Genomic DNA, 11674 nt, shown 5'->3' with positions numbered 1-11674 from the left:
GGTTCTCATCGCCATCATTTTACATACTTTTTATTAATTTCAATTGTCTTTAGCAGTTCACTTTATCTTAATTGACGGTTAAATATATCTACCTTGTTTGGTACAATTATCAAGAAAATCAGTATCTTCCATTTCTACTTATTTATTGGATATGAAGGTTTATTGACTTGCTAATTTCTATATTGCAAAGCGTTGGCAAATGTAAGTGTAACTGACAATAAAACCTGGGGTTTCTCTCAAGCTAGGTCGTCTGTCACGTTTTAGGAGGATGGTAGCTGTAAAACGAAAGCATCTTCTAATGTTTAAAGGTCGCTCGTGAATGGCAGGGGCAAGTGACAGTGACATTGCCCTCTCGAGTAGGTGAATGCCCTAGAAACTGCCCATATATACATATGATCAGCGCCCAAGCCCCTTCACCCAAGCTAAGACCAAGGAGGGCCTGTCATTGGCTGCTGATGCCTCAGCAGATAGACTTATAGGCTCCCCCACCCCACTCCTTAACTCACTAGGATAGTGAAATTGCAGCGACCAAAGAAACTAACGAGTCTGAGCGGGACTCGAAACCCAGTCTTGCATTCACCAGTCAGGGACGTTACCACATCGGCCACCACAACCTTAAGGTATGAAGGAATGCGGAGGTTACGTAAATCGATTTGCAAGACTACAAACTAGATTAACAAGATAATGGTGGGAGAGGGAATATAGTTAGTGTTTTGTTAGGCTAAAAAGTATACCAATACAATTACTTTTGTTATCTCTAAATAAGACACTAAATGACACCATTAACGTTATGCAATTCCTAATCAGTCTTCTAAATCCTAAATCATAAGTTTTTACAATGCTTTAGTTATGCACATTTCATAGAAAAAATTGGGAGGGATGATTCATGCGCTCGATTTTATTGAGGGAATATATATAATATATATTCAAAATATTTACTAAATTAAAAATGGAGTAATTACTCAATAGTCACTATTTGTGAATTTTATATATCATGGACCCTCTAGAGTAATTACTCCATTGTTTTTAATTCAGTATATATTTTGAATATATATCAAATTTACGCTGGCATCACGAACTTCTGTTTGGTTGACTGTTGACGATGTCAGTTCCAGGTCGTTTAGTGCGGAAACTAGGCTAGTTTATATATATATATATATATATATATATATATATATATATATATATATATATATATATATATATATATATATATATATATATATATATATATATATATATATATATATATATATATATATATATATATATACAGTAATATATATACACACACACACACACACACACATATATATATATATATATATATATATATATATATATATATATATATATATATATATATATATATATATATATATATAATTCCATAGGTTTTTTTGTAATTTTAACTTGTTTCCCATGTGGCGAATTGTTTTAGAATATGAAAAATAATAGAGGAAAATAATAGCTTTGCATAATTTGGCAGCATATGAAGAGCGTGGTCTTGTGAACAAAAAGGTTTCATTTTATATTTTGACAAAATTCACAAAACGATTTTAACCAGCATATTTCAATAGATTTTTACTATCATATGAGTTTGTTACCCGTTTCCCGTGACCTACCTTTCTAATATAAAACCTTCCTTTATTAGATTCGGACTCACAAATATTAGCCAAGCCTACCTTTCATTACTGGCTTTCTATATTGCCCATACGCAGAAAACGTGAAATATTCATAGGTAACTATTTTAAAATTAATACTTTAAACTTATCCATAGGATAAGTTATTTGGATATGCCATTTCATACAAAATAAAGAGAATGCAAATGAATGTATCTATATATATGAATATATATATATATATATATATATATATATATATATATATATATATATATATATATATATATATATGTATAATATATAAATGGAATATTTCAATCATCTATGTGTGAATGGTTTAATGGAATACGAGTAACAGAGAATATAACATCACCATTCAAATACTTCACTCTAAAGATTTAAAGGCCACTCCTGAATGGCAGAAGTAAAGGACAGTGTCAATGTCCTAGACTGAGGTTGACCATATATGCATCATAATCAGGTCGCAAGACATCGCAAAACAAGCTACGACGAGAGAGGGCCAGACAATGGCTACCTGCTGGGTCATCAGCAGCCATTGCTTCCGAAACCCACCATCCTTAGCTCACAAGGATGATGAGGTTGCAAGCACGCACTGCAAGACACTATCCATCTTGATTGGGACACAAATCCCAGTCCAGCGATTGCCAGGCAGGGATGTTTCCCATGGGTCATCACGACCCTAAAACTGGTAAAAAAAAAATGATGTACATCAGATAAATTTGATATTCCTTTCCACCAGAAATAATTAGTTGACCATCAGTGAGCCCCTCCCGTCTAACAGTGATGGTGACTACCAATAGGAAACCAGGATTTTTAGGTTGGAAAAGGCATGAAAATGGCGATATACTTTGACCTATTTCAGGACGTTTTATGTTGAATAACCGGAGACAGCATAATCTTTTACCATACCCCTTATTTAACCGGATATTATATTTCCAGCTTCTCTCTGGGGTTGCACCGCTTTGTTTGACAGGTGGACTGTTCCATGTTAGTCAAACATTTAGGCTACAGCAGATAGTGATGTAGAAGTTATGAGAATGAAACTCTTAAAAAAACGAAAACCAATGTCATCAGTTTTCAACTGACCGGAGAAGTTGCAAATAATAAAAGGACTCATTTCAGGGTAAGGGATCATTGTTTATCTGATCATGCACCATGAACTGAATACAAGTTAAACCACACACGAGTTAACCATAATTATATACAATAACTGCATTGAACCCTCTTAAGGGGACAAATTACTGCTATTAATAAATATGCAATCAAATTAATAAAATAAAATAACGTTAAAAAATTTCCAAATCAAGTTTGTGCAACTTGTTGTCATGAGCTGCACCAACTCTCATGATCGGTAGAAGAATAATCATGAGCAATGTGTTTGTGCAAACAACGTAACCTAATAATGATTATATAACATATTTCAACTGCATTTCTGTTATTAGTAATTCCACAAGTTTTTCCAAAGAATATTTTTTAACTAATCAAATATTTCTTTGCAATAAACATAGTTATACTGTATATAAACGCCAAAATATAGGCTATTACTCACCTTTAGATCATACATTATTACTATTATTAATTGCTAAGCTACAACCCTAGTTGGTAAAGCAGGATGCTAAAAGTCCAAGGGCTCCAACAGGGCAAAATATCCTAGTGAGGGAAGGAAATAAAGAAATAATCTACAAGAGAAGTTTAAGAGCAATAACAATATTAGAATAAATCATTCATATATAAACTATAAAAACTTTAAAATAACAAGAAGAGAAATAGATAGAATAGTGCGCCAGTGTAGCCCTAGGCAAGCAAACTCTACCCCAAGATAGTGCAAGACTGTCCAAGGTACAGAGGGTATAACACTACCCAAGAGTAGACTAGAGAACAATAGTGTGATGTCGGAGTGTCCTTCTAGAAGAGTTGCTTCCCAGGGCTAAAGAGTCTCTTCTCCCCCTACCAAAAGGAAAATAAGCACTAAACAATTACATTGCAATACTTAACCCTTTGAGAGAAAAAAATTTGTTTGGTAATCTTAATGTTGTTAGGGGTAAATGAGGACAGAGGAGAATGTGTAAAGAATAAGCCAGACTATTCGGTGTATGAGTAGGCAAAGGAAAAATTAGCCATAACCTGAGAAATGGATTCAATGTAGTACTGCCTGGCCTGTCAAAGGACCCAATAACTCTCTAGCGGTAGTATCTCAACGGGTGGCTGGTGCCCTGGCCAACCTAGTTTATTAACTGGATTTCTTGTTAAGACTTATCTTCACATTTTATCTTTACATGTATTTATCATTTCTATTCTTATTTATCGTTCACATGATTTATTTTAGCTATGCCTCACCTTCTGTTTCCCAATTCACTCTTCGATGGTCAGGCTGTCTTTTGATGTCTGCATGAAATGGTTTATGGTTGCTGTTCTTTTAACCATCATATTCTAGGATGAATTATTCACTAATTTTGAATGTAAATAGTACATTAGAGCTTATATCTATTTTATTTACATCTTTGAGCTTCATTCCAAATCTGTCTTAGTTACGTATTTCAAGGCTGGCCACAAACATACTTTTCAAAATCTTTATTTCCAAACAATTATTTCATTTGTCAAACAGTTAGGTTTTATTCACAGGTATATTCTACCGGAGCCGCAATTTTACTCTTTGTATTCTTTATAGACACCCTTCAAAACCTCTGCATATACAGATTGATCTTTTTGGATCCAACATGGCACGTCAAGTTTGCGCAAGCCTACACATTTAACGCACCTCTGCCTTCACCTGTGTGAATGCTGATATGTGAGAAGTCACCCAATTTGAAACTGCCCAATCAATATTCAACTACGTTACCAAGAAGAGTGACATTACATGTCCTTTATCGGATCTGGGGTCATTAGCCCATAAGCTTCGTTCTAGATGACCTCAAATGATATCCTTGTGCATTCTTCAGACGAAAGAACACTTTAATTCAGCGGAACGACACCAGAAGGGTTTTCCCATCAATGTCTTCGCTGAGGAATAAAATCACCAGCCACCAGAACGGTGGCCAACAACAACTTAACAAAAAGAAACTCTGTCCTCTGGAAATTCAAAAGAACTTGGGCATCACCCTAGACAACAAGAAATCTGAATGAGTCAGTAAAGGTGTCTTTGTGGCCAAATTTCCCTCCTAAATAATGAATAACTAGGTGATTCTGATTTAGGTATGTTACTAGTTTTTATCTGGCTATGAACATTTGGGCGTGTGAGCAGAAGTTTCTGTAACCTTAATGGTCAATTGTGTTGTATTTCCTTTTTTTCCAGCAACCTTAATGGGCATTTGTAATTATAAGGTTACTTGCATTATTATCTTTTTATTTTTTTTCGTTAACTCTAAGAGTCATTTGCTGTCAAAGGTTATTGGTGTTATATCATTTTTTTTTTTTTACCTCAATAGTCATTTGGTGCCAAAAGGCTAACTTTGTTTTATTTCATGTACTGTTTGACTAACCTTTTTGTTTATAGAATAACCACATTTTACATTTGTCTTTGAAAGTTATTCCGTTGTATTTCACTTTACTTTTAATTTCATGCACTTTATCAACCCTTTGCTTACGAGCTACAGTTTTTTTTCATTATTTAGCTTTGAACCTTTTGTTAAGTTAATCTTACAGAGATAATGTAATTTTTTATAGGATAGGTTAATGTGATCATTGACTTTACCAAGTCCTTTTCCTGATTTTTAACTATTTTACAAAATGGTATGAACTCTAAATCAAAGTATTAGTAATACCCCTTGAAAATAATTATATAAACTTCTTTAGTTAGTTCATAGCCTCATTTTAGATTTATGCCACAGAGGGAAACAAAAAATTCACCTGTCTCAAACTATTCTACCAGAAGATTATTGAGCTCCAAAGACACTAAATCCCAAATGGTTAGGTTGTAAACATATGATATAAGTGTCTTATAATTTTTCTCTGCTGCTGAAGATGATGATCCCAGTTCTAAAGTATGGCCAGCATTAGAAAACATTAACCAATACAGTACTACTCCTCCTCACGCTCTTGCATTATTGTCTACACTTAAACTGTTATTCATCACTCTCAGTTGGAGTGTACTATTCCATGTTAGATGTAGCACCTGAAAAATGAGGTGGTTTGGTACTGACAAAGCTAATATAGAACATCCCCCTTAATGTGTAATGGATTACGAAGCGTATCACTGTATTTTTCTGATCTGTTGGTGCGGGGGTGAGGGGGTTCCAATACCCCAGGTTGGGATCCAGATATCCGTTATGAGGTTTCCCCTGAATTTATTTCCCACACTTATGTTATGATTGAAATATATGAATTTTGACAGTAAGGCTAAGCGCTGGTGCCAGGTAAGTCATTAAGCATCAGGTTACATCTTGGGGAAGAACCAACAGTTACACAATGTAGTAAAAGTTATAAAAGGATAGTGACAAACTTGAGTACCAGAATCTTTTCATTTTACCATACTTATGTACCTCAATTCTGCAAGGCCTTATGCTCACAAGACCAACTTCATTAAAATCAGACAACTGATTAGTACTGATCTGTGGTTTTATCTTAAGACAAAAACATACAGCAAGATGGAAGAGAGGAAGCACGAATAAAAGTTAGGTAGAATTTGGTTGGCACGAAGGAGCTGCAAATACCATTAAGTAAGACGAATAGTTGATGTATTGGTAAATTTATATATACTACCCCAAGCAGTCTGTAGGTTATATCTGTCTTTCTCCCACATTTGTTTACATGTAACAAAATTAAGTTTATATATATTTTGGTCATGTACTCAGGATTAAAAGACAAAAATATTTTCAAAGAAATTCATCTACATCTTCCTTTAGGTGTGGTCTCCAAACCAAGAAAATTCTCATCTCGGTATCTGGGAGACCAAAATTTCCGACAAAAGAGATGAAGAGAAAAGAGGTTACAGAATACTTTATAACATCACCAGCTACGAAAAATACTGGGAGCCTATTTTGATCATGCCACAAACTGCTCCTCTCTTTGACGAACGTTTCCTAGGATATGGTTATGTTCGTAACAGTCAGGTAATGGGATAATGCTAGTATCTTTTATTAATTTTCATAGTATATCTTATGATACCTTTATCCTTTAATGGAAGCTACAATAGTGAATCTTGACAACTCTTTGGCATCATCATACTTCATTATTTATGTAGTACCAGACATGTGGTCACCAGTTGAGTAAATTGTTGTTTGTGATGTAAACTAGTTAAAAGACAGTCTCCAATTTCAGTAAAGGCTTCTTGCATATAGATATCTTTAACCTTACATATAGTTGCTTCAACGCTTATTGTGTCGTGCCCACCTACTAAAATCCATCCTGGATACAGTACATATAATTATGGTAAAAATATTGCCTAAGTATTTTATATACGTAAAAATTAACTAGTGTAACGTAATTATCTCGTTGATCTGTACGTTTCACAATTTGACTGAAATGAACTGGGCTATGTACAGAATAACTAGGAAATGTTCATATATATATATATATATATATATATATATATATATATATATATATATATATATATATATATATATATATACATACATATATATATATATATATATATATATACATACATATATATATATATATATATATATATATATATATATATATATATATATATATATATATATATATATATATACACAAAAATATATTTATATATACATACCTACATCTATCTATATACCAAGGCACTTCCCCCAATTTTGGGGGGTAGCCGACACCAACAATGAAACAAAACAAAAAGGGGACCTCTACTCTCTATGTTCCTTCAGCCTAATCAGGGACTCAACCGAGTTCAGCTGGTACTGCTAGGGTGCCACAGCCCAACCTCCCACATTTCCACCACAGATGAAGCTTCATAATGCTGACTCCCCTACTGCTGCTACCTCCGCGGTCATCTAAGGCCCCGGAGGAAGCAGCAGGGCCTACTGGAACTGCGTCACAATCGCTCGCCATTCATTCCTATTTCTAGCACGCTCTCTTGCCTCTCTCACATCTATCCTCCTATCACCCAGAGCTTTCTTCACACCATCCATCCACCCAAACCTCGGCCTTCCTCTTGTACTTCTCCCCTCAACTCTTGCATTCATCACCTTCTTTAGCAGACAACCATTTTCCATTCTCTCAACATGGCCAAACCACCTCAACACATTCATATCCACTCTAGCCGCTAACTCATTTCTTACACCCGTTCTCTCTCTCACCACTTCGTTCCTAACCCTATCTACTCGAGATACACCAGCCATACTTCTCAGACACTTCATCTCAAACACATTCAATTTCTGTCTCTCCATCACTTTCATTCCCCACGACTCCGATCCATACATCACAGTTGGTACAATCACTTTCTCATATAGAACTCTCTTTACATTCATGCCCAACCCTCTATTTTTTACTACTCCCTTAACTGCCCCCAAAACTTTGCAACCTTCATTCACTCTCTGACGTACATCTGCTTCCACTCCACCATTTGCTGCAACAACAGACCCCAAGTACTTAAACTGATCCACCTCCTCAAGTAACTCTCCATTCAACATGACATTCAACCTTGCACCACCTTCCCTTCTCGTACATCTCATAACCTTACTCTTACCCACATTAACTCTCAACTTCCTTCTCTCACACACCCTTCCAAATTCTGTCACTAGTCGGTCAAGCTTCTCTTCTGTGTCTGCTACCAGTACAGTATCATCCGCAAACAGCAACTGATTTACCTCCCATTCATGGTCATTCTCGCCTACCAGTTTTAATCCTCGTCCAAGCACTCGAGCATTCACCTCTCTCACCACTCCATCAACATACAAGTTAAACAACCACGGCGACATCACACATCCCTGTCTCAGCCCCACTCTCACCGGAAACCAATCACTCACTTCATTTCCTATTCTAACACATGCTTTACTACCTTTGTATAAACTTTTCACTGCTTGCAACAACCTTCCACCAACTCCATATAACCTCATCACATCCCACATTGCTTCCCTATCAACTCTATCATATGCTTTCTCCAGATCCATAAACGCAACATACACCTCCTTACCTTTTGCTAAATATTTCTCGCATATCTGCCTAACTGTAAAAATCTGATTCATACAACCCCTACCTCTTCTAAAACCACCCTGTACTTCCAAGATTGCATTCTCTGTTTTATCCTTAATCCTATTAATCAGTACTCTACCATACACTTTTCCAACTACACTCAACAAACTAATACCTCTTGAATTACAACACTCATGCACATCTCCCTTACCCTTATATAGTGGTACAATACATGCACAAACCCAATCTACTGGTACCATTGACAACACAAAACACATATTAAACAATCTCACCAACCATTCAAGTACAGTCACACCCCCTTCCTTCAACATCTCAGCTTTCACACCGTCCATACCAGATGCTTTTCCTACTCTCGTTTCATCTAGTGCTCTCCTCACTTCCTCTATTGTTATCTCTCTCTCATTCTCATCTCCCATCACTGGCACCTCAACACCTGGAACAGCAGTTATATTTGCCTCCCTATTATCCTCAACATTCAGCAAACTTTCAAAATATTCCGCCCACCTTTTCCTTGCCTCCTCTCCTTTTAACAACCTTCCATTTCCATCTTTCACTGTCTCTTCAATTCTTGCGCCAGCCTTCCTTACTCTCTTCACTTCTTTCCAAAACTTCTTCTTATTCTCTTCATATGACTGACCCAATCCCTGACCCCACCTCAGGTCAGCTGCCCTCTTTGCCTCACGTACCTTGCGCTTTACTTCCACCTTTTTCTCTCTATATTTTTCATACTTCTCTATACTATTACTCTGCAGCCATTCTTCAAAAGCCCTCTTCTTCTCTTCCACTTTCACCTTCACTCCTTCATTCCACCATTCACTGCCCTTCCTCATGCTGCCTCCAACAACCTTCTTGCCACATACATCACTTGCAATCCCAACAAAATTTTCTTTTACTAACTTCCATTCCTCCTCTAAATTACCAGTTTCTCTTACTCCCACCTCATCATATGCCATTTTCAACCTTTCCTGATATTTACTTCTTACCCCCGGTTTTATTAGCTCTTCAATCCTCACTACCTCCCTTTTACATCCACCTACTCTATTCCCCCACTCTTTTGCTACAACTAATTTTCCTTCCACTAAAAAATGATCAGACATACCGTTAGCCATACCCCTAAACACGTGCACGTCTTTCAATCTTCCAAACATTCTTCTAGTTACCAACACATAATCCATTAATGCCCTTTCTACTACTCTTCCATTTGCCACTCTTACCCATGTATACTTATTCTTATCTTTCTACATACACACATATATACATACATATACATACATGCATGAATACTGTTAGTGTGTGTGATTCTGCACACATGCAGCATTCATTAGTATTTTAATTTGTTATAATTATCTATTTTTCTATCAATTTGAAAATCTTACAAATTCTTTTTGTAACTACTGCATAAAAATACCTGCTGCTCTTTTCTTTCAACTACAGGTGTACGAACTTTACAGGCGCAGGTTTAAATTCCATGTACTGGACTACGCCTTCCTTACTCATCTTGGTTTTCAGCTATCGAAAGGGTACAATTCACTGAGAAAATCTCAAATAAAGGTAAAGTAACTCTTCAATATACAGCATCACTTTATTTTTTCAGCTGTTCTGATCTTTGGTATGACAAAGAACAAAACGCTACTGTATATCCATCTTACTGGTGTTGTTAAAGCTAGGCTCACTCCACCTTGTAAAATACTGCCTATTACAGGTATTTTTGAGCTAGGCATTTACTTTGTGTTCATGCTAATTGGAAATTATTTTGCTCTCAAAAGAAATTTTTCAAGAAGAAACTAGTAATATATAAAGATACAGACATGAAAGTAATTAAAAATAGTTGTTTTTCTCTAACAGCTTCTAGTTTCACAACAAATATTGCTCAGCTAGATCAATGTAATTACCCTTTGTTTGTCTTCTAACATTTAAATATGAAAAATCTGAGGAATACGCACTCCATTCCTCAGTCATTTATAGCGTCTTTTTTTGCTAGAGTTTCTTCTTATACCCTTTCTATTGCAGGCAAACAGTATACGGTTTTCAAGTTTCCGGAAAGAGTTGAAGATTCGCATGAAATATGAAGCAAAGGAAACAGGAGCAAGAGATTAATTACAACTATCTTTATTAAGGGATAAACAAGTGTATTATTTAAAAAGCATAAAAATTCCTAAATGTATGTTAGCCTTTAGATAAAACCACACATCAGTATTAAAGATTCCTTGTCAACAGTCGTCTGATTTTAATGAAGTTGGTCTTGTGAGCATAAGACCCTGCAGAATGAAGGAGCATAAGTGTGGTAAAATGTTAAAATTCTAGGACTCCAGTATTACACCATAAGGTTACAGGGAAATTTACTTGGGGGAAAACAGAGTGGGGAAAACAGAGTAGTTGCAAGATTAAAGACAGCTGTGTAACAAGCCTTTCATGTAAATGTGTAAAGTAACTTAGAATGTTAATAAGTATTCATATTAAAATAGTTTTACCCCTGATACAGTACTTGTAGGATGATCATTCAGTAATCATAGCCATTCTTCCCACCCCTTGAAAAAAAAAAAAACATTCCACCTACAAAATAGGTTTATGATAGCGCATACTTTTTAACACTTTAACGAATAACTTGAGACTAATCAATTTAAAGCTTTATACGCTGATTCAAAATCTTCCCTCCCCATTCACCTATGTAAAGTACAAAGCACCAATGAACTTAAAAAGAGGTTTGGCTATTATCCTTATGCACTATAAAAAGTTTCAAAAATTTGCTCTTTATGTACTCTCCTAATGTATTTTCCATGGAATTTGTGCTTAACAGCAACTTGTACCAAGACAATCCTTGTTCAACAGAAAAACTGTGATACCTGTACTTCAAACCATCCATTGCCATCATTTACAATTTTTTTCTTTAGTTAGCAAACACTTTTGTTACATACCATGTGGTTTTTCTC

The 11674-nt window shown here is 35.5% G+C and overlaps 1 protein-coding gene across 1 annotated transcript in view; it reads left to right on the top strand.

Annotated features, from left to right (window-relative positions):
* LOC137641621 (beta-1,4-glucuronyltransferase 1-like) overlaps positions 1-10958 on the top strand; it is a 17522-nt gene extending 6564 nt beyond the window's left edge. Inside the window, exons 3-5 of the mRNA XM_068374353.1 lie at positions 6488-6694; positions 10179-10295; positions 10755-10958. Of these exons, the coding sequence (XP_068230454.1) occupies positions 6488-6694; positions 10179-10295; positions 10755-10841 (411 nt within the window). The 3' untranslated portion in view covers positions 10842-10958. The remainder of the gene's footprint in view (positions 1-6487; positions 6695-10178; positions 10296-10754) is intronic.
* Positions 10959-11674: the final 716 nt, after the last annotated feature.

The sequence above is a fragment of the Palaemon carinicauda genome, chromosome 5, assembly GCF_036898095.1.
Source record: "Palaemon carinicauda isolate YSFRI2023 chromosome 5, ASM3689809v2, whole genome shotgun sequence".
In the NCBI taxonomy this organism is placed as follows: domain Eukaryota; kingdom Metazoa; phylum Arthropoda; class Malacostraca; order Decapoda; family Palaemonidae; genus Palaemon; species Palaemon carinicauda.
This window is presented reverse-complemented; position numbering and strand designations above follow the sequence as displayed.